General features: G+C 43.5%; 1 protein-coding gene across 2 annotated transcripts in view; it reads left to right on the top strand.

The window, feature by feature from the left end:
• Window positions 1-24,167, top strand: part of CDH4 (cadherin 4) — a 431,501-nt gene that overhangs the window by 386,748 nt on the left and 20,586 nt on the right. For both annotated transcript variants that reach the window (XM_064674093.1, XM_064674094.1), the window contains 2 exons: window positions 16,377-16,562; window positions 21,929-22,182. In XM_064674093.1, coding sequence (XP_064530163.1) covers window positions 16,377-16,562; window positions 21,929-22,182 — 440 coding nt within the window. The remainder of the gene's footprint in view (window positions 1-16,376; window positions 16,563-21,928; window positions 22,183-24,167) is intronic.

The following is a 24,167-nucleotide window of genomic DNA, read 5'->3' as shown; positions in this document are numbered from 1 at the left end:
TGCCAGATGAGGGGAACTCAGGAACTGCATTCATCCCAGACAGATACAAAGGCCCACCCTATAGCGCTCCTAAATTACCTGTCATTCAGCCAGGGTGGTTTTAAACTTAATCGTTTCTGGATAGGAATGTAGCTCAGGAGGACACTGCACCATGCTGGTGTCACAGCTCATGTATTCAGCAGCAGGAATTAATGTTGCTGTGTAAAATTTAACAACGGGATGGGAGAGAAGAAAACAGCCACTGCAGTGGCCGAGAAAGTCAGGTCACGTCTGTAGTCGAGCACACAGTGCAGGGGGGAAGGGACTGAGTGTATGGACCATGTGGAAGTTCAGACAGGCATAGATATGCCAAAAGGACACATCCACTGGAGTGGGTGACCTGCAGGCATCCAAAATACCTAATGGGCTGTCATCAAAATGTAGTGCTAGGTGAGAAGTGGAAAAAGAGCAATAAAATCACACAGAAGATCTGTAAAGGCACAGAATGAAGATACTCCAGTAAAACTCCAAAATGCTTGGGTGCTTCTGTGAAAATGGATCGCTGTGGGTGTCACACCCTTTGGTCCATCACCTGAAAGGCTGGGGAGGGTCCTGTAAAACAGCAGGGGAAGAAGCAGCCCCACCTTCCCATACAAAGGATTCTGAAATTATATGGGAGGGAGGAAATCACAGTCTCTGGATGAAACAATTTTGAACTCAGGTCTGCTGTTAACTCCAAGTCCAGTCTCCATCAGCAGGAGTCATGGCCAGTCCTCATAGTTATGACCAGGACTTCCTGCATCAAGCTGTGAGGCTCTGGGGCACAGTGGGAGTTGAGGCACCTCCCCTAGTCCTTTCCAGCTCTGTTTTTTGTGATGATGAATGTTTTCTTGATCTGCAGTGCTACCTGCCTGAGCTGAGAAGCATCAGAGAGCAGCCAACAGTGGGGAAGTGTCTCATTAGAGATACCAGAAGTGACACATCCCCTGAAATGCAATAAACATTACAGGCAGCTGTTTGGGGCAATTTCAATGATTTAGTGCAGGGCTGTGACCCAGGGAATGCTCTTCTGGCCAGCTAAGGGACTTCAACCTGCTCATTGTGTTGCATTCTTCATGTGGCATTGTTGCTTGCAAAAATAAATGAAGGGAGACAGTTCTTCCCTCTGCCAGAGAGCAGAGGTAACACCAACTCCACATCTTCCATGCCCAAGTTTTTCATGGCTTTTAGAGAGTGGTTAGCTGTGCTCATTCATTTTTGGTGGGTTTTGTATCTGGCAAATCATCAGCTGGTGTAAAATATTGACATTTTAGCTGGACTGTGTTACAAAGGCTTTGCAGGAAGTTTTACTGGGAAACTGGCTTCATTGCTGTTACAAGATAAAGGTATCAGTGTGCCCTCCCTTATCCAGAGTCCCTTGTACTCATAACAGGGTCATGTCCTCTGACATGTCTTAATTATGTGGAAATTCCCCAGCCTCCCTTCAAATATTTATCTCCTGTGTGCAAGTGAGTCGTGTTTTTTCCATATTAATATAGATCCATAGCCTCTGGCCAGATGCTCACCTCAGATACAGGGGGTGCAATGAAATTAGTGTTGGTATCTTGGAGATTAAAAGTCAACTGAGACAGAACAATGCTGGATAGTCTCAGGTGAGGTTTTACGTGAGACTGAAGCATCTTTTTTGCTCACGGAAGGAACGCCTTTAATTCCAGTGAAATCTTTAACTCCTCTCAGGCAGGATGCCCCTTCCAGTCTGACCTATGATACTGTTAATAACCATCCAAGGATTTCCACTTTATCTAAGAAAATGCATAATCAGAGGGGAGGAGAAGTGAAAGAAATCCGTGCCTACACTTGACTCATACAAAGTCTATTTTTATCTTATTCAATCAGGAACAATCAGGCGCAGAGAGGAGACGCAGATGAATTTGCATGATCAGACTTCTGTGTCTGAAATGTTAATTAAAAGTTATTTTAAATTTGCCTACTGTGCAGAACTTGTTTTAATAGTAGCCCGTGTAAAGGAAATATTATTTCACAGGGCTAAAGTGCTCATGATTGCTTGAGCTTGTGGATTCTTGGGAAAACCTGCCTGGCTGGCAATCAACCTCTCCTTAAACAAAAAAAAAAAAAAAAAAAAAGGAGGGAGAGGGGGATGATGTGGAAAGAAAGGAAAAAAAAGAAACTGGGCTATTCAAGTTCTTTAAGCTCCTGAGCCTTAGGAGGTCTTATTTAAAGCTACTTTAAAATTTGCCCTTTGGCACTGCTTTGAGAATCTCCTCTTCCAAAGCTGAATCCAGTGGAGTCTGTTTTAAAGAGGCAGCTCTAGGACCGCATTCCCTTCCCCGCTGCGCTGCCTTGCTGGCTGATCCTGACACTGACTCCAGTTAGGAATAGCTGCAAAGGTTTAGGACTGGACTATCAGGCTTCCCAGCTCAAAGTGCCCGGGCAGTGGTGGCTCTTACTGGCCTGGCAAAGGCCATCTGGCCAAAGACTGGCTGAACTCAAAGCAGAGAAGCTGGTACAGAGTAACCTGTATTCAGAGATGCTGTGCTGGAGCAGGAGGGGATGTGTTGCTGGGTGAGGGTACTCTGGTTACAATGTGGACTTGGCTAACCAGTGGAGGAACAAGTCCTTGTTGCAAGTACATCAGGAAAAGCAGTTCTAGGCACTTTTTAACTGGCCAATTTAATTATTATTGTCAGCCCAGACCCATCTCTGGCTGCGGCAGTGACATCAAGGTTGTAACCTGGCTCATGCTGGGCTGCATCAGGCAGCAATGGAATCTGCAGTGGAGAGCTCAGCACTTCCTGAACAAAAGTACACAGAAAAATGCAAGTTAAAAGGACTTTTTAGTTTTGGCACCACACTGCCAAAAATGTCTGACCTTTGTCTGTGCAGGTATCCTGGTTTCTCTGAGTACAATGGGAGATGCTAATGAGCCCACTCTGAGAAGTGCTTTGGAATTGGAGAGGGAAGCATGTTCTTAGAGCTTCACTGCCATGCTGGTCTTGTTCTTTACCAGAAATAGTTCTTCCTTCTTCCAATTTGTTGTTTTCTTCCCATTTTCTCTCCCCTCTCCACCCTGATTTACTAATGTGCATCATTTTGTGAAGCAAAACAAGCCAAGATCCTCCAAACCCTTTTACTTTACAGCTTCCCATTCCCTGGTTATCTTGCTAACCCTGCTGTGCTCCACGCTCTGCTCAGTTTCCTTTCTTCTGACCCAGTTTGGATATAGTAATCCAGTTTCAGTGCCTTGAACTAGAGCACTAGTATTTCCTTTTTCACAGCCATGGTGTAGAGCTCCCTTTGCCTCCTGCTCTGTGAACTTGCCAAAACTGTGGAAAAACAAACAGGCATAATCCAAAATTGTATTCCTTGTTCTGTGTGTGTTTGTTCTTATGCTCAGTGTTTATTTGAGGACAGAGCATGGCTGTGCATCGACCTATGATGCAGCACTGCTCAGAGCTGTAGAAATAGCTGATGTGAACTGTAAAAGTGTGGGGTTTTTTGCAAGTAGCAAAGCTTGGGATGAATGCTTTACCTGGGCTCCAGCCCCCTGAGTCGAATCCTGCTGAGCTCTGTTTTTGACAGTGAGTTCCAAAATAGCAAAGTAGCAGCTTTTCCTTCAGGCTGAAAGATTGTAACTTCCAAATTACTGTGATGAAAAGATGTAAATACATCTGCTTTGAGGAAATGTTTAATGGTCGCAGGAAACCAAAATCAGAATCCATGTCAGCTGCCTTGGGGTTTCCTAAACACATTTATAGGCAGAGGTATCCGGAAGCATTGGGCACATGTGAGTGTTATGAGACATCCCTTTTACATGCATGCTCATGTTTTACAAATTAATCTTACACTGTGAAGGGAGAACCCAGCAGGAATGGGATGTCAGTGGGATTTCCTGCAGACAGAAAATTGGATCAGGATGCCTGCCAAGGAAGGGCTTCCTAAAAAGAGACCTCACCAGACTGATCCAGGAAAAACTAGTGAAAGTGGGTAGCTAGCTATCTGACAGGACCTTGGCACGTGTCTGTCTGCCTCCTCCCCATTCCTAGACCCTGGAAAAGATCAGTGGCTTAAATCTTGAGCACTGTGTAGCTGATTTGCCAGTGTATAGTCTAAAGTTGCGTATGGACTTGCCCATTCAGATCTCGTGGTCCCCACCACTACACCCATGCCATTCAGAACTTCTATAATGACATTTGAACATAGCTTAGCCTGGATCCTACAGTATTTTTAAATCATAAAAACTGTGCCTGTGGCATAATTTAGCAGCAGTTGTCACAAGAGGCAGAAATCAAGTTGATTGCACAGGTCAGAGCTGGCAAGGGGAAAGACCGAATACTAGGGTGAGAGGATGTACAGGACTGTGTTGCTTCACAGCTGAAGACAAACCAGGAGTTCTGTACAGTCCTGCAGACAGGCATTATTGTTAAAAATCAATTGTGCTTTCATAGAAAATCCCAGATGACTGTGTTCACTTACAGTTTTCCAATCAAAACGAGGCTCAGCCAAACTGCCCAGCAAAGCTTGGGCTGTTACAGAGCTGTCATCATCTAACTGAAATAATTATTGTCTTCAAGTGAATTGAATATGTCCAGTAGCATTTGGGTACATGAGCATCTACCTAATTCTGTATGCATTTCCATTAAATATATAGTTGGTGAAGTCTTAAAAACTACAAATCAGTCTAGTTTTTCTAAATAAGAGCCCAGTGTTTCTAAATTGAAATGGGCTTTCTGCCTCTTGTTGCAGGTCCTGATGAAAACCTTTGCCATGAACAATGAATTAGATTAAGGATGTTAGGTCAAGAGGTAGCAGTAACAAACAGCACAAGCAGAAACAATATTCATTCTTCTCATCCTGTCTCAGCCTTGTGCAGGACTCACTGCAATAATTCCAGGGGCTTTGCCACTGCAGATAGGCAGGTTAACTGTGGTTAGAAAAGTATGTAGGTCCTGATAGAAATTATTTACATCTTGACCTGCCTTTCGAGTCAAACTGACCTTTGGAGATGGATCCTACCTCAATGCAAAGCCTGTCCAATGGAGCTTAGGAAGTGTGATGTCTACACAGTTTAATGCTGTTAAAGAATGAGGATGATCCCCAGCTCAGAGTGCAGATTCCCTGTGAGCTTTCCCAGGCACAACATCTTCAGGTGCCTGAAGGTCTCTTTCAGTGCAGTGCTATGGAACACAAGACACACTTTGTACTCTCTTGTGGATACTCAACTTTTGTGCTTTATTTTATCACCTCTTTCATCTGAAATGAAAGATATTTCTCGCTTTATGAGAAAACAATAATTCCTCATGTCTTAATGAAAAAAGCATCAGCCTCTTCTGTGATGTCTGTTATGCCTTTACATCAGTGTAAGATATGACAGAAAGGATGAAATACCTTTGAGACTGCTTAGTGTAGTCTGCAAAATGGATAGAGATACAGAGATGTATATGTATAAATACGCAAATATAGATGTGCATATAGCTGGATCCAAAGCATAGACAGATGCTGATGTAAGGCAAACAGTCATCAATCATATCCAAGTCTCTACTTCCAGATAAATTGTGGTTTATATGAATTATTCCATTACATTGTGTGGGTACATATGCATTGATATAAAAAAATGTCATCTCCTTGATAGAAGTCTCTTCTTAATAGACCCTATTAATCAAACCCTAAATTTGCAGTGGCTTTTGTTTTGTTTATTTCCTTTCAGCACATTCATTTTCAAATTATCACCAAATTAATCATGTACAGTTCTTTAAACTAGCTGCCACATGGTAAAGCAGTTCTGGTTCCTCTCCATTACACTGAGCATTAGTTATTAAGGCACAGTTCAAGGCTCTGTTTAGCCTGATTCTGTCCTGAACCTAATTGGAATCAGCTAGATTCTTCCTTGTAAATGGGTCAGTCACACAGAAAAAGCATCAAATGTAATCTTGAGATTGCGAAAAAAAAGCAGATAAAAAGAAAAAAAAAAGATAATTTTATTTCTCTTCATTGATACCTGCCTGGTGGTTAAAAGAAGGATTAAAATGAGGTCATTAAACTTTCCTTGGAGACAAAACCCAGACCTCGGTGGTAATATGATTAATCAAATATAAAAGTGAAGCTATTCTGAATGAATAACTCATTTTTATAAAATATCTAATTACTGAAATGTCGTCTGCTGCAGAATAAGAAGGGGGGGAAATTAATTGCAATAACAATTCAAGAAGATAAAGTTTTTCTGAATTAGGTCTACACAAGAAGCTAAATTGAGTTGATTAAGTAATTTTGGTTTCAGGAACACCCTTGATGGAAGTTAGTAGTAATGAATTTTTCAGACCTCAGAGTTTAAAATTGCCGAAGACCAGTGATTAAAAAAAAAATGGGAACGATAGTTTCATTACGGATTTCAATTTTCTGTCACAAAAAAAGAAAGGGGGGGAGATATAAAAAAAAAATACTCTATTGGCCTCCTTCAGATTGGACACATGTACTACTTGGTGTAAAATCAAGAATGATTCAACCTGCCCTCGATGCCGGGGAGAGCAATCTCAGCCAGAGCTGCAGCTCCACACGGGAGGCAGAGCCCACAGTGCTGCTCATGTCCTTGATATCCAGGAGTAACAGCACAGCCTCTGTACCCATGTACTTCATGCATCTGTGCACCTCCAGCGTACACGGTGCTCTGCTGTCCTTACAGAGCGTTCAGGAGCTGTCATTCACAGGGCTGAGCAGCACATGCACATCCATCAGCAGCATCGTGGTGATATGTAACAGCTCCTTTCGACATTTGGGTTTCTAACCTGCTGCTTTGTGCAGTCAGGTTAATATTATCTAAGCACAGACAATGTGCCTGTGTACCAATGTACCCTGGCATGGCCACCCCCGGCCCGTGGGGAACCACAGCACCCATCAGCCATCACTTGTCGTGTCCCATTTGTCAGGGACTGGCTCATTTGCAGCATCTGGCAGTGCTGTCTTCTGATGCAATGTCTCATTTAGCAGGGACTTCTCTCCTCCTCCTCCTTCCCTGTTTAATCTGTTCGGGATATCTGGAGGGGGAAGCTGGAGACCACACCCCCACCCTGTGCTTCCCATAGTGCTGTGGAGGAATTGTCCAGTGAGAGGGGGGTCCCAGGGGAGGTGTGATACGTGTGTGACACAGACTGGTGTCACTGACAGAATCTCTGTAGTCAAAGGAAATGTCATCAGAGAACTCTCACTCTGTGATGTGCTCCAGTGGAAATCGGTGTGGTCTCCACCACCAGATGTGTGTGTGTGGATTAGACACTGTTCCCATCATCTCTGGGGTGTCAGTCAAGCTAAAATTTCAAGGAGAAATCAGACATTGATGCTCCTGTATCACATATCTTCCCATACCATGTTTCTTGTCCGACATTTATCTATCCACCTGTAGCATTTTTCTCAAATTTTGTTGGTTTCTTCTAGATTTTCTGCTTTTGGATATTAGTTAGATATCCAGATCCTCCTCCTGAATGTAGACATCTAGGAGGTCCCTGGTTAGGCTGCACATCCACACAGCTCTGGCAGTTCCATCTCCACATCTGCCAGATGTCCCAGGCAAATACCCATTTGTGGTGGATTATTTCATTATCTTAAAAATACACACCATCTCAGGCACTGATGCAAGGCTGAGAAATTTAAATACATTCTGTAACTCCTCTATTGTAAAGCACTGGAATAAATCCCCTCCTCAGGTTGGTTAACTTCCTTGGGTAGGCAGGGTTTTAATTCTTCAGTATTTTGTTGCCTTAAAAAACCAGTTGCTTCTGAGGCATGTCATTTTAAGAGGATATATATCTGGAATTTCATTAAGCACATTTCACTTATGAAATCTTTAGTGACATGCTGGGGGGGAAAGAAAAAGGAGATTTAGCAAAGTATTTGGTAGTGCTGTGAGTTCTCTCTTATCAAATATTTCTAACTGTCCAGGATGTCTTAACACTTCCCAGTTGTAGAAGAAAGGGTCAGAATGCAGACAACAGCCAGAGTTAAAATCAGAGAGAATGGCTGAAAGGTTTCACATAGTTTTCTTGAACATGGAAGAGTTTTTCATACTGTTCAGCTTAGTGCAATAACAAGTTTTAATTGCTAAAAAATAACAGAGAAGAAATAATGTTGTTTTCTTACCTAAACTTACATGTATATAATGACTCTATCTTTTCACTGACCAATATCTTCCCATTTCTCACTACATCTTTCTGCTCCATTCCACAGGAAATGTTGTAAACAAAATTTCATTAAGAAGTTTCTTTTTCATGGCAAGTCTGATGAATTACACAGCATTTAATATAGTCTTTTGGGTGCTCTGAGTTACTATAAACAGGCAAGCAGGCATTTCTCTGGAATGCCAGATTCTCAACTCGTTGAAGGTGTCCCTGCTCATGGCAGAGGGTTGGACGAGGTGACCTTTAAACCATTCTGTGATTCTGAGGTTTTAGGGACTCCACCCCTTCCCATGGAACCCTGGCAAACAGATCTCCTGTGGGTGGAAGCTCTCACACCACTGGCAGGCATTGCTGTTACATTTTAAGCATCAGTAGGGACATAAAAAATTGTTCATTGTGGCACCAGCACAGAAGATCATGTCTTTAAACCACAGAATAAACCACACTTTTAGAATAGAATATCTGCTTCAGTAGCTTTCTCCTACAAGGATGCTTGTCCAGTCAGGAACCCTGTTTATGGCCAGACTTGTGGGTTTGACTTGTTGCCTGATTGTGGAATTCCAATTTACTCACTTAAAAAAAAAAAATCCCCCTTTGTGCTAATTCTTATCTGGAAACAACAGAGATTCCACTTGCAGTGCAGAGGAGGTCTGAGGAGGAGTCATTGTGCAGACAGACTGAGAAGGAAACTTGTTAAAAATCTCCATACTAGAATTATAGTGTACATAAAAATTCCTTTTCAGTACTCTTAAAATTCTCCCCTTCCCAAATACCAGTCTTCAGATCCCAGTGGTACATGAGCAGCTTTTATATGCCTTAAAATCTGAAAAAATTAAATTAAAAACTCATTATGAGGAATGGGCAGTTAATAAGAAAATCCTAAACCGGACTTATCAGCTTAAGGCCCTTCTTTATGAAACTTTATTACAGGTGCCTGAACTGAAACATCCTATTCTCTACACATTTCACCAAGAAATACAAAGCCAGGCCTGTGGAGCACATTTTGCTCTCTTAGGAGCTGAGCTCTGTCTCACAGTCTTTGTTGCTCTGGTTTACATGTAAATCAGGAGAAATGTGTTTTCAAAGTTTTGTTTAAAACAGAGCGGTTCTTTGCTGCTTTGCAGTTTGAAGAAAGGAAATGTGAGGCTTGGTATGGCAACAAATGAATGAATTTCATCCCCTTTTGAGGAAAATGGTTATTTTAGAGAGTAAGGGTGAGGGGGACAGCCTCTGCATTGGAAAGCTCTCCCTGCCGTGCACAGGGTGTACAGGGTGCTGGCAGTGCCTTGGCAGTTTGAGGTCAGCGTATCCTTTGAGGTGGTGGAGCTTCCCAGCTGGTTGTTCTTTTGGTCTGCTTTTCCCCAGCCACACAAACCTGTTCAGGTGCAGAGCTGGTGAAGAGTTGTGCTGGTGATCCAGCTCATCCCAGCACACAGTTCTCTGCCAACCTTCCCATCCAGGAGCTTTTCCATCTCGGGAGCTCAGTGAGGATCACAGGGCTATGTGACAATGCACTGGGGAGATCAATAGACTAAGCCAGGCTGACCTAATGGATTTATCAAGTAACACATGAATTAATGATGTTCTGAGGATCCTGCCCCAGCACAGAGCACAGCTCCAGCCCATTCTGCAACTGCCTCAGGAGACAGGCAATTCACTTTAGCCTTTGCATCTGCAGCTGAAGAGAAGCATAGGGCTGTCAACCACTGTAAAGCCATGATGTATCTGTGCAAAAATGTTCTGTTATAGAAATGTATGTATATAAGGGCTTTTTTAAGAATGAGGCTTTGTAGGCAGTTCCAGCTGCTTTAAAATCTGTGTCTCTATTTAAAAGAGAGCATTACTAATTACACCTGACAATCAAATAGTCTGCAGAAAAGTATCAGCCACCTTTTCCTGCTGTTCATTCTGTAGGCAAGAAACAAAGGTATGTTAGACAAGAGAGCAAATGAAATGTTCAAAGGATCCTTGTCTAAAACTGGAAAATAAAAGGCTGTGCTATCAGATCAGAATTTTAACGTATACTGTTTCCACTGGCTCCTGACATAAAATCTTTCATTGTTGAGTATAACCACTGTTAAAGGTCACTGTTGCAAAGGCTACATCATTTAGATGAGATGAGATCCCATTTTGGATAAATTCACAATTTTAGTTCCTAACAAGGAGATAGTATCAGGATTTGAATGTACAAGAGTGTCGGTTTACGGATTAAAGGCTTTGTGTTCTGGAAACCACACTATGGCAGATTTCACAAGTTTCAGTGAGATGTGCAAGTCCCCAAAGTCAAGTAGGTTGATTAAAGTGGTTCTTTATAGCCTTTGAAATACAGATAAAGTACAACTTTCCTACATGGGGTTAATGTGGAATTTTTTTACTTGACAAGGCTATATGCCTTCCCAAGGACATAATTTTAATCTCTTTTTAAACCTTTCATATGAACATTGTAAAAAGCTTCTTTGTGTTGTAATGCATTTTTATAAAATATCTAAATTTCTATGCAAACTTTGAACCTCGTTTCTTAGGATATATTTATCTGGAAATGGTTATCTTGCAGCAGAATGGTGTCTTGTGTCATCATTTTGGTGGCATCTTTTCATACTGTCACAAGAATGTAACATCTGATAATGAAAAAAAAAATCAGTGCTCATTGTCAGACATGCAAACTTCTTTTTTTTTTTTTTTTTAATATCCTTTTACTATTATGTGCTCTGAACTCCTGGCAGGTACTCCAAGAGTCTTTGAACCAAGGTGAAACCTGCACGTTCCTTCCTCACACCAGAGTCTGAAGTGAGAGGGTTTTCTTTTGCTGCTTCTGAAAGAGAGGGTATTACTTTATTCTCCTCTGTTCCTGCTTTGTCTTCATATTCAAAGAGTATAACTTGTATATTAATCCAAAATCAGTCATCACTTGAAATTTTGAAAAAGACACAGCAGTAAAGGCAAAGCATAAAGCCAGTGGCTGTCACCTGCCTCAGGAACACGATGGAGGGTGGCTGTACTCCATCATGAAATCAGCTTCAGAAGTGCCAAATTTTGGGCTTGCTGTTGTTGGTCAGACTCACCCAGCAGCAGCAAAACCAGCACAAACATCACTCAGGGTTCCTGTACAAGCTCCCTGTGAGCAAGTGGGTGCCCTGGTCCCACCACACCATGCACAGAGCAGAGAGGGCTCCTTTGCAAGCAGGCGAGGTGTTTTAATAACAAAAACTGCTGAAGACAAAGGCAGAACTTCCAAAGCATCCTTTAAAAGCTGGTGAGCTTGTTGTCCTCCTCTTCCCTTGGCTTGGCTGGGGGAGGCTGGCTCCTGCCCCACTGCCATGAGCCGGTGCCTGCAGCCCGAGCAGCTCCTTTCTGAATGAGCACTGTGACAGCTGGGCCTTGTACCAGCAGAGCAAAGCTGTAAGCTGGCAAGAGCACCTTGGGCTTTGTAGATCACGTTTTGGGAAGTGTTTGCCACATGGCATACAACTAGTCTGTAGTATGAATACATACATGGTTGGACCGTGGAGTAGATCCAAGTGGACGTGAAACTGAAGCAGGGATGCTGCAGTGCAGGGGATGTTGTGGCCATGAGCCTGAAAAAACAGCAGGAAAGAAGCTCACAGAGGGGCTGTTGGCTGGTATAGTGCAGATCAGCCTCAAAAAGGACTGAGGACATCGGTGGTCGTCACTCAAGACCTCACCAGAGTGAGTAGTCATTTAATAAAACAAAAAATGAGCATCTCAAGACCTGATTTGCAAAATAAGGTTGACTTCACAGAGGTTTTGTGGAGATTTCAGAGAGCTTTTGGTCTCTGCTGCACACTGGCAACAGTGGAGGGGGAACCTGGCAGTCCCTGTTCGACTGTCACAGCATCTCAGAGCCAAGTCTGACCCACACGGTGCAGAGGGGCTGGGATAACTTGCAGCCCCAGCACAGTGATCCGTACAGCAAACAATATTGGAAATTAAAGGTCAGAGAATTGATAGTAAGGCTTAAGAAAACAGCAATTAGGCTGCTAGGAAGAAAAGCTAAATTACCAGTAGTAGGAGTAGTGGGGGGGGGGGGAAAGAGGATTATTGATCTAAATATCAAGTTGGCAGATACACAGAGTACAATCTAGAGGTTTTTTACACCTCTGGGCTTATTCAACCCCCACAGTAAAAAATGCAGGCCTATAAAGATGGAATAAGAAGCAATCAATTAGGATGGCATTTGCTTATTTCCGTGCTGCGGCTGGGCAGGCACATCACAATTAATGATTTATTAGGAGATTTTCATCACTTTTTTTTTTCCCATTTTACACAGATTGCTGCAACCAGACCGCAGTTGTTTATTAATTTGCCTTCTATTCAAGCATCTTTGTTAAATATCATGCGGAAAAGGTAAACCCTTGGCTGAGGTGCCAGCAGGGGGTTGGGTGGATGCCCTGAAGCAGGAGGAGGTGTGGGTTGTATTCAGGCTGGGTGCAGCTCCCACAGTTTGTGTGGGCAAGTGTAGCCCTCTGAGTGCTGGGAGCAGAAACTGGGGAGGGATGGGACTCCCCACCACCACGTGCACACATGCACTCCTTCACTCTCATTTCGGTTTCTCTCAGCCTAAGGGACCCAGAGAGAAGATTCAGCATTTAGCAGCAGTCAGAGCTGTCAGGGGAAGGGCTCAAAGTCTAATAAGAGGACTGAGATGCCCTTATTCTTCTGCGTTAATCCATAGCTATAGGTCATGAAACACTTTTCTCCAGGCAATTCTGCCTTCATAAACTACTGCTGCCTGGAACAAATGTTGCGTCATCATTAGCGAATTTTGGAGACGACAGAAAGATCTTTTCTGCAGACATTCGTGTGAACAATTCACAGCTTTTCAGGAAAACCAGCTAGGGAGAAAAAAAAAAAAAGTAAGAACAATGGAAAAAAGGAATCCCCTTTAGAGGGAAACCTGAATAATAATCTTTATATTCATCTGTCTCAATTCCACATCTCCCTGGGAGTGGCTGCAGTGAGCTAATTGGTTTTACTCGGCTGTGCGTGGCTTCACGGACCAGACTCCAGATTTATTGCACAAAGTCAAGTCATGGTGTGAATTCATCATTTGTCCCCCATGTCAATCCCTTTCTCCTGCAGAATATTTGTCTGTGTGTTTATGTGCTGTCTGGTCCGAGTGAGATGAAAGACAAACTTTGGGATTAACCAATTTTAGTACCAGACCAAAAATCAGAATGAATTATTGCCTTTTCAGCAAGACATGACTTCAGACAGCCCAAATCCAGAGGAGTGGGAGAAGGGCTTTTGCCAGCACAGGCTTTTATAGGAGGGGAGGAAAAAAGATCCTACAGAATGTAAGGATTTTAGAACATGCCAGTTTCAGAACAAATCCTTATCTGAGAAGGGAAGCGAAGTGTGTAACAATCAGCCATAGAAATCCTGGTGAATGGTCTTTAGAAAGCACTCTGGAAATTAAGGACTTCAAATGCAACCATTGAAAGTGAAGCTAAATTACATACAGGAGAATATGAGTAAATGCTACAGGTACAGGTCAAGCACTGCTTTATCAATCTTGTGTTTACTCCAGCAGCTCCTCCGTTGCCCATTGTTTTACCTTGTTTAAATAGATATGCTTCTCTTTATTTGAAAATCAATTGTAATCTTATGAAAGAGAACTTACAGCAGAGGGAATGCTGGAAAGCAGCATAGTGAAAGATGTTCATTATCCTGAATTACTCCAGGGTAGGGAGGGAATGACATTAAAGAAGTGTGGGTAGCTTTGTGCTGCCATCCTTCCTTTAGCAGGTGTAATTTACTGTCATTACTTAATTTCATTAAAGGTAAAGACAATTGTGGACAATACACATTACAGCATTTACCTGTAATAATAGTTGTGGAGGAGTGTGAGAAAGAGGAAATTCAGGATCAGCTTTGAATTCCCAGTAGCTGCTTATTGGTAGCTGATGAAAATTGTTCTGTTCTTCATAGCACATCTCTCCAAGATTTCCTTCTCACCCTGAATAGTTATGAATGGCTCCATTAATTCCAGTGAAGATGCTCTGTTCTCATCAGAAAAATACTTTGCTTTGTAAGCATAATAGGCCATGTCCAGTCTAAATGCTGCTTAGGACTGATAATTTCCTAACTATACCTAACAGAGGTCAACAACTGGCTGAACTCCTGGATTGCCCAGTATATAGTGAGCACTGTGGTATTTACCCTAATGGAAAACCTCTATAGGCTGTTGTGATCTTCCTCCAGGCTTTATATTGGCACGTGCTTGTGTATTTATGATTTTTAATATACCTCATATTTTAAAATATGTCGCATAAGCTTCATAACTATGGGCTGAAAAGAGGTGCTGTGATGGCTCTTAGAGAAGCTGCTGTAAAATCTGTTGGTGATTGTGGGGGACTTTTCCATGTAACCCAAACTCGTTGGCAGCACCTGGGCTATGACCTGCTAAAGGTGTTCAGCAGCCTGTAGGACTGGCCCTCTTAAAAATCTTAAATACACCCGGTGGCTTACTCTTGGTGAGTTAATTCTGCAGGGCATAAAACAGATGCTGGGTCAAAGATTTGAGGTGGTTTCACAAATTGCTTAATTCCTTTGGAATTACAGTACGATACTATGTTGTCATCAGTGCAGCCACCTCCTAAAAGAGATTGGGAGCTCATCAGCTTGTCATTGCAGCCATGCCACAACATTAATTTAATGTAATGGGCAGTAACTAGTGTGGATTCAGGGAGATACAATCCTGTTTAACTAATCTCCTTCAGTTCTTCGGAGCGGGTTTCAGACAAGGTTGATAATAGAATGTACATATGACATAATCTAATGGATGTTTCAAGAGGCTTTTGATAAATTTCCATATATTTCCTGTGCTTAAGCTGTGTGCCACAGAGACTCCGAACTGGGCAAGAGAACAGGTAAAGAACAAGTGAAATCATGGGAAATAAAGAGAAAAGAAGAGCTGTAGCAGGTACTGGAATTAGAATTATCCTGCAGCTTCCCACTGTTCTTCCCCACCACTCGGCATGGCTGGAAAGAGATGCCATCTGCATTCACTAATGAAAACTTGTTTAGGACAGGTGCATAATAGAAAAGAGGGCAAGATGCCATTCAGGATACCACTAAAGGGCAAATTTAAATTTACATTAGCATAAGGCAGATTGAATATTTTTCCTGTCAGTGGTGAAATAATATATACTAAATATAGGCATCGGTAAGTGGAAGATGCCAATGGATGGAGATGGGTTACAGGGGAAACAGACTCTTGTGCTAACAAAGGAATGATTTATTATCATTTACACAACCTGGCATTTGTGCACACCAAAGGCCAGATTTTAGAAGTGCTCTACTCCTGCAGTTTGGGGCCAGGATTTCGGTTACAGACTCCGAGCCAGCCGCTCCCAGCATTTCCCCAGTGTTTAATTTGCCATATGCCAATCAGAGTGTTGATTTGCAAGTGCTGCTAAAAGGCAATGCTGAGAGATGAGGACAGTTGAAAATTTGGGAATGTGTCTTACTGGCAGCTTTTGAGCCCCAAACACTGGAAGTATTCACAGGCCAGGATCCCTGATCAGCCGTGTGATAAATCAGGGACTGGAAAGCAGGAAAGAATGCAGCTAATGTATCAGGATATGCTTGAACAGGACATGCTCCATAAAAATCAGTGCTAAATGAGAGAATTAAGCACCAGGAAAGGCTGTGGCAAAATCACAAGAAACACTTCAAATAATGAGACAAAATCAAATCAAAGGCAAGAAAGAAGGAAAATGAAGTAAAATCACTGAAGAAGCAATAAAATGCCATCACTGAAATCTGAGTGAGGCAAAATACCTTGGGATAAAGGGACATAGTCATCCTAAAAAATTTAGACATTTTAGTCTGCCATTTTCCCCTGCTGTTGACAATTAACTCTCTCATTGCTATAACTGAATGAGTATATCAAGAACACTTTTTTGTTTCCTTCCTTGGAGCATTTGCTGAAGCTTGTGCAGTGACCGTGTGATAGCAGGGCTGAGAGGTGAAACTAGGCTTTGAAGGGTTCAGGAAAGTATTCACAGTTAAAAAAAAATAGGAAGACCAGAAAAAAGGGATGTGAGAAAGAGATGTGTTGCTCATTACCTATACCCCTCTCCACAGGACAGGTTTTCCAGTCAGCCTGGTGACATAGGGGAGAAGGGAGGTAGCCACAAGGATGGATAGAAAGCTCCCACTGTGACCACTCCTGTCTTTTATTTGCAGTATTCAGGAGAGGTTCCTGAGAACAGAGTGGAGGTTGTGGTGGCAAATCTGACGGTGATGGACCGGGACCAGCCTCACTCCCCCAACTGGAATGCCATCTACCGCATCATCAGCGGGGACCCCTCCGGCCACTTCACCATCCGGACAGACCCCGTCACCAACGAGGGCATGGTGACCGTGGTGAAGGTAAGGGGGAAGCCAAAGCAAATCCATGTTTATCATCCTTTCAGCTACTTAAGGCTACAGGCATTGCCAGGCACCTGAAGTTATTTCATGCCTTCTCTACCTGGAAAGATAAGTGCTTGGATCTGTTGTTTCTCATCTCTCTGTGCAGGAGTCCTGAATAGTCTCACTTCAAGCATATGGCCCTGGTTCTGGGTTTCCCACCTCAGCCCAGCCCACCATGAGCTTTCAAAAAGCCTCACATGCTGAAGGGTCCTCCCAGCACCCAAGCCTGACTTCCACTTCCTGCTACTGCTTAGCTCTTTGAGCACTGTAAGAGGGAACAGACTTGGGCTGTGCAGCCCTGCCCTTCTTGAGCCAGAAAAGCCTTGGTTTGCTGTGGATCAAGGGTAGTGTTTCACTGCAGGGCTCAGTCAAGTGATCCTCTGTGAAAGCAGGGAGTGCAGGGGAGATATCAGGAGGAGTGAGTTTTCTGGTAACAGAAGGAAAGGAGATTTTCCCTCTGACTGAGTTGCTTGGAAGGAAAAAATTTAGAGAAGTTTTTTTTTCCTGGTGTTAAGTGATAAACACACAGTATGGGACAAACCCTCAGCTCGGGATAGCTCCACTCAAGTGAAAGCCACCCCCTAGGTTAGATCAGCAGAGGATCTTTTCTAAAAACTCTGAGAAATAAGGCTGTAAATATCCACCATCCCTTCTTCCCTCCATTTCCTACAAGAGCTGGAAGCCTCAAGGTATCTGCAGCAAGTATCAAATTGTGTTTCCTTCCCTGCCTCCAAAGAACATGACTTTATCTTCACTTGAGCATTCGCTTCTCTTTCGGTTTCTGAGGCCAGGGAGTGTTTCTGCAGTCATTGCACACAGCCAGAACATCACTGGATCCCTTCAGCATTCACTGAAGCCCTTCCCAGATAAGATGCCTGTGGATGCTCCCTCTAACTACAGAAAAAAGCAAAGACATCATACATAGGCTGTTGTGATATGTAGGAGCTGCACAACACCGTGCACTGCACCTGGGAAGGATAATACCCACTGTGATGGATAAAGCCAGCATCTTCTGATAAGTCTGGCCTTCTCTAACAAAAAGTTTTAATCAGAAACTTAGGATGAAGTGCTAGTGTTTAAAGAGCAATGTGATTTAAGAATAGTTCTTTGTTGAAAAAAGAGCCCTGCTTCCCTCTTATTAGCAAAACAAGTTGCAGTCATTCCTAATGTGCACAGTTTGGGTATTAGGAAAAATGACATCAGTGAAATGCCAGTGAGGTTACACTGGTAGGAATGTGTGAGCTTGTGAGCCTGTCCTGTTGTCTGACCCTTAGGCTATGTGTGTGTGTGTCTGCAGATGTTGCTTTGCTAAAACTTCAAGGGAGACATCATCTTACCTGCCAGATGGTATTTCGGCAGGGTCCTTTTATTTATCACTCTTTATTGCCCTGTAATGATGGTTGACAGCCTTACCTGGTACAACATTACGAAACCTCTTCAAGCTTAGCAGTAGCTCTAGACATGTGTATGTGGGTGCATATATGTGTTTAAGTGTACACATATCCATATCTCTATATGTTCTGCTTAAATAGAAAATACTCAACAAAGTAAAATGCTAGAATTTAGCTTCCATTGACATCAGCAGCCAGTCTGAAATCAAAATGCCAATGTTTTCATTGCAAACAGAGGAGGACCCCTTATTTTTAATATAGCAAAGTGTCGGGACTTTAGTTTAAAGGCACCTCAAAGTGAACAACAGGGGATTTGCATGATCATCACTGCTGCACAAGGACTTGTGCATAATGAACCATCCCTTATTCAGGACTTACAGGCAAAACACTGGGCAGATTTGTCAAGACACCACTGATGCTGGTGTTGACTTTCCACTGCTGTGTAACCCACAGTGATCACAATGCAGAGAACCACATGAAAATCCCATCTTGTCAAGTTGAGCTCAGAGCTTGAAATTGCACTGGATGTCTTCACTATCTCACCTCACCTGATCCTCCTGGGCGCCCAGAGTTTCCTACCCCTGTCAAGCCAAGAGGCTTTTTGGTGTATTTTCAGCAAGGAGAATGAGCGAAATTGCTTGTGATTAAATTTTCATGGTGAAGAAGGGAAGACTCTTAGGATTCCACCCTCTTCTTTGAAATATTTTGTTCTCTATTAATAAGTGAATATGCTTAAAGATCTGGGTGATGTACGCACGTCAGCCTGGGTGGCCAGTCAGAGCTTGTTCTTCGCAGTGTAGGAGCAGTGTCTTGCTGGTTTGATTACTGATGTAGGTTGAAAACACAGGTAAAAAATTAAGTCAAGTGATGAACCATTTATTTACAGACCCTACATGGCTGGATTTTAATGTGGCTCTTCAAAGCTGCTTACATGTAACTACTCACTGCTGCAAGCAGAGGGGCTTGTGTCTGGGCCACAGCAGTCACAGCAACAGAGCAGAGAAAGGTGTTCTGTGAAGAATCCCACCACTTCACTAGAATTTGGGGGCCTGAAATAGAGAGCCAGAAATGTTTCCAAACTAAAAAGCCCTTTGGAGTTCAGATGATGCTCATGGGGGCCATACGGCAGCTGCCCTCAGCAAAACCCCATCTGCAGCTCCAATCTGATCGCCAAAAGTGTAACATTTCCCTTTTCTGTTCTCGCCTTTCCAAACCATTTCTATAACTGTGCAAGACCCTAATCTTCAAAGAAAACCTTGATCAAGGGGAGAGAGAAACTTCCCACTCAGATGAGACACCGCAGAGTCTGAAGACAATCTCCCAGAGCAGCAGTGGCTGCCCTGTGGCAGCCAGCTAAGTAAAATGTTATTATAAACTCTGCATGGATCAGAGCTGTGAATTTCTAATGGAGATGCTGCCGAAGCTTCAGTTATTATTTGCCTCAACTACAACATCAGGCAAATTTGTTCACTTCAGTTAAAAGTACCTTGAGAAAAGGAGGACACATGGCAAGCCCTTGGTATCCCGCTGCTGCATCCAGGTCGGAGATGCTCGTGAAGGAGGAGGATGTGCAGCATCTCCAGGGGGATATTTCACAGCCGCTTGTGCCATAACAAACATCCAACAAGGGGTATCTGCAAAAGTGCTGCTTTTTAATTTCGTGTCAAGTGCTTCTTGGACATGAAAGTAAAAAGCAGGCAACAGTCCAACATTGTCCCAAGCGTCCAGGTCCTTGTCCCAAATGCAGCAACCCTGTGGGCTTTTTCAGGATCCTGTTGTCATAGAATCAGAGAATCATTTTAGTTGGAAAATACTTTTAAGATCATCAAGTCCAACTGTTAACCTAGCAATGCCAAGTGCACCATGTCCCTAAAGCCACATTGAGTGACCAATATGCAGCTTTTATCAGTGAGATGCAGGGAGGCAGAAGGGATTAGAGCCCTGTGAAGAACACAGGGTGCCCTGTGTCCTTTTATCCTCAGAGGGAGGTAGTTTTAGGGAGCAGAAATAAGAACTGTTCTGGTAGAAATTGTTTATTATGGTGTGAAATAACTTCTGCCTTAGGGCTGGACTATGTCTGCCTCAAGGGGCTGCTGTCCCACAGGGGTCAATAGCACAAATGCTGCCAGGACAGCACAGGACCTTGATTTTACTTTTTTTTTTCAACAAAACTGTGTGAAATAGGACTCAGATGGGCACAGAAGAGATGGAGTCAGACCAACTCTGTCTTGCAGACTGAAGTGTGGTGGACACTGTGCCACCATGTGCCAGCAAGTGACACTTATGGCTCCTGGATGGGATGGGTGATCCCAGTGCAGCCCTGGGTTTGTTGCTCCCAGAAGAGAGAGGAAGAATCTGAGTAAACAGCTCTACATTTTGGGGAGGAAAAAACCACTATGTTGTATCAGGCCACATCCTAGCAGAGGTGTGTGTGGTCAGTGTTGTTCTGAGCATCAGCAGCTTGGAGTTTCCCACATCATTCCCCATGGAGCTGCTGATCTCAGCCCCCTTGCTCCCTCTGAGCCCTCGTGGGGAGGGAGGTGCAGACTGGCTGTGGGCAGGTTAGCAAACAGGTCAGTATAAAAAAAAAAAGAGAGAATTAATATTGTAGGAATATAAATTTGAGGGTTGTGAAAAGAAATTGAGGAAACACATTAGTCAAATTGTTTCAAGGCCTTGAACAGTGTTTAACTGGGAACTTTTACAATGCATCATTTTTGAATGCGGTACAAGTCTGTGAGTCAGCAAGGGTGGGTGTACTGGGAATCTTTATGCTTCCTTTTATGTATTAAATGTTGGCCCTGCCTGTCAGGAAATCATTTAGCAATGGGAACATTTGCACTTCAATCGAATAGAGATTCCGCTGTTTTACCTCTTGCCCCTGAAATTTGTTTCTCTCGTGTAGCCTCCTGTGATTTGATTTCTCTCCTGACAATACTGGGTATTAAACAGGACATGGCAGCCAGATCTTGCTGATGTAAATGAGCCCAGCCCTGCCGAAGTCAGTGGTGTTTTACACCCTGAGTGTTTGCTTTGCAGACTCAGCGCTGGAGAAGGTATTAGGGAGAGTGGTTATGCTTCTAAATTTATAAATCACGGCAAAGCGTTTTTTAACAAGCAGAGGTGTGATCCTGCATAACTCAAGCCTCCCTGGCAGATGATTAGCAACTTCCCTCATAATAATTAGTGGGATGGTTTAGAAATTATTATTATTATACTGGGTTCAGTCAGTTGTGCCAGCAAAGGCTTTTCACTCGTCTGGCTCCCGAGACACATCCTCTTCATGTGCCTGCTGAGGAGAGATCTGTGACCTCCCAGCAGCAATACCCAGCTGTAGGAGTGTGCAGGAAACCTCAGGGGATAAGGAGGTGCCTTGCAGGAGGACCAGAGATCCCATTGGAAGGACCACCTGCTTAACCAGGCCAGGCGTTGTTCCTGGCAGCTCCACTGTTGCTTTTAAACTCATTTAAGAGAGAAAATAAAGAGCCCTTCAGGCTCATGGGTCCACATAGACCGTCCTAGTTACAAAGTCAGCAGTTTTCAGTGCTAATAGGACTGCTAAGTACCTGGCCCATCCCTCTTAACAGGCTCCACCTGTTGCATTAGAGCAGCCCTGGGTGGTTTTGTTCATTTGATGCTCCACTCTCACAGCATCCACTTAGCATTGGAACGAAAACCAGGGCAAATCCTCCCTGCTGTTTGAAATTTTTCCTTTGTGGATTTTGTTTTATTTTTGACCCTTCAAACACTTGAAGGCCAAATCCTGCACTGGATTGAAGCTGGTCTGGATTTGCACCTTCAAAAGAACTGAGCTCAGGAGGAGACAAGATGAGGCAACAACTTTGATATCTGCCTTCTAATGTTGCAGCTTTCAGCCAGAAGGTAGAATTCATTCTCTGCTTGGCTCTATACTTGCTTGTTTGTTTGTTTTAGGCAGTCGATTACGAGATGAACAGAGCTTTCATGCTGACAGTGATGGTATCAAACCAAGCTCCCCTGGCCAGTGGCATCCAGATGTCCTTCCAGTCGACAGCAGGAGTCACCATTTCAGTCACAGATGTCAACGAAGCACCGTATTTCCCAACGAACCACAAGTTAATCAGGCTGGAGGAAGGGGTGCCAACAGGAACAGTCCTGACAACGTTTTCAGCGGTGGATCCCGATCGCTTCATGCAGCAGGCAGTAAGGTGGGACACCAGGCAGCCCAGGGCACTCCTGTACAGGTGGGGGGTTCAGCTGCAGCAGTCTGGGGAGCCAAGCAGCTGAAAGCTAATTTCCAAACTAACTGGTGTGATATGAATGAAATGCCTGGCAGGGACTGGCACCTGCAGTCGGGTGCTTGCAGAGTATCCTGCAAGCCTGTAAACTCACAATCCTTCCCGCTCCAGATAAGCCAGACTCTGAGCAGCTGGGTCTGGGAGGGCAGACAGAGTTGGATCCCATGTTGCTGGCTTGCCATAGGGCAAATCACACCTTCAAATGAAGCAGTTGATAACAAGAGGTTCCTGACTTGTTACAGAGGTCAGGACTGCACTGTACCCTTTATCTCTGCCTTGCCCGGGATGCTCTGACCTGTGTTGTTCGTGCACTTTATAGACACAGAGGTTTAGAAAAAGGCAGCTTTGTTATTTCTGTTTTTCAGGTGGGGAAACTGAGGCACAGAAAGGGCTAGGCCTGGATTTTCTAAGGGAATGGCTGAGATTTTTAATCATGCCTTGTGTTGCTTTCAGAGGATTTAGGTTCAGCCTGGCTTAAAAGTGCAGCTGGAGAAGAGCTGTCAGCCCAGTTCAGTGCAAGACTGGCGAGGTTACAAACAGCTGCTGGGCAGGCTTTTAAGGTGTCATATAGTTGAGTATTGCCTGAGCAGTCAAACACCCATTCACAAGCCATTGGCACTTGGTCTGTGTCTCACTAAAGCTCCCCAGCAGCCCTTCCCTGCTCTCAGTAAGTGCAATTTGTTCTGACCTTCCATTTCTCTTCAGACAAGCTGCCAAACACAACCTCCTCCTTAGCTGCTTTCCCTATGAAAGGGATTTAGCTGGCAAAATTTTAGCTACGTAAAAGTCAGATCTAAGCATTTTAAGAGCACTTTTAGTCTGTGGTGTGACCAGGAGGGTGTCACTCACTCTGTTTTGCCCCACCTGGGCAGACGGGGGACTGAATCCACAGTCCTCGAGTGAGACTGCCACGCCTTCCCACTGGGAAATAATTGGCAGAAAAGTGTGTGTGAAAATGAGAGTCCTTGTGACACTTCCACAATTATTTCAGGTCTGTCTGTGCAGACGGGAAATGGCATTTCCTGCTTTTGGATACTTCTACATCCAGAGAAATTTGTTTCTTTTTTACTCCCAGCCTGTAAGGACTGCAGTATTTTTAGCAAAACCTGAGTAGACTATGTGACCACAGCTGAGGCCACTTAAACTTACATCAGTTGTGACATTTTGTGTCAGGAACAGTTTGAAATATTTCACCTGGCACAGAGCTGTCTGGTCTAGGAAATGATAGTTTATTCACTGCCTCATCTTGTTGTCTTTAGACAAGTATTGTGACTTTGGAGGAGAGAGACCATCCTAACTAACAAGCCCATTTTTCTTAGGTTCTTTTTGAAATATTGGCCTTTGAAGGGTCTTTATTTCCCTGATGTCTGTACCAAGGCTGGTTTTCAGAGGAAAGAGCAGCTCATTTCTGATTGAGTGCTCCCTCTAAGGTGGAGGTGGGTGATCTGTAATCCAAACGAGCACCTGCCGTTCCTGTCATCGCATGTGTAGGGTCTTGTAAGACTTTCTGGGAATAAGAACAGCCAGTCACTTGAGTTGTTTCTTTCCTAGGGCTTCCAGGACACACATTTTGTGTATTCACCAGCACTTAATTTCCAAACCCAATACAATCTCTCTCCTGTTGCATCAGGACAGCCAATGCCCAGGCTTTGCAAGAAGCAGTGGGGCATTTTTGGGGTCCTGTCTTTGTGAGCTATGCAAAGGATATTTTATTTTTTACTTCACATTTGGCATTGGTGAGTTAGGAAAAAATATACCCAAAAAGCTAAGCCTATAGAGATCCATGATAAGCACTCTGCAGAGCTGATCCAGCTGCTAGAGCCTTGCATACAATTTTCAATCTCTCTCTAAATAGTCTTTGATGAAATAGAGTTTTTACAAATAGAAGATAAGGA

This window comes from Pseudopipra pipra, chromosome 17 (assembly GCF_036250125.1).
Source record: "Pseudopipra pipra isolate bDixPip1 chromosome 17, bDixPip1.hap1, whole genome shotgun sequence".
Taxonomy (NCBI): Eukaryota; Metazoa; Chordata; class Aves; order Passeriformes; family Pipridae; genus Pseudopipra; species Pseudopipra pipra.
Note: the sequence above shows the minus strand (reverse complement) of the source record. Positions and strands in the feature narration are given on the sequence as shown.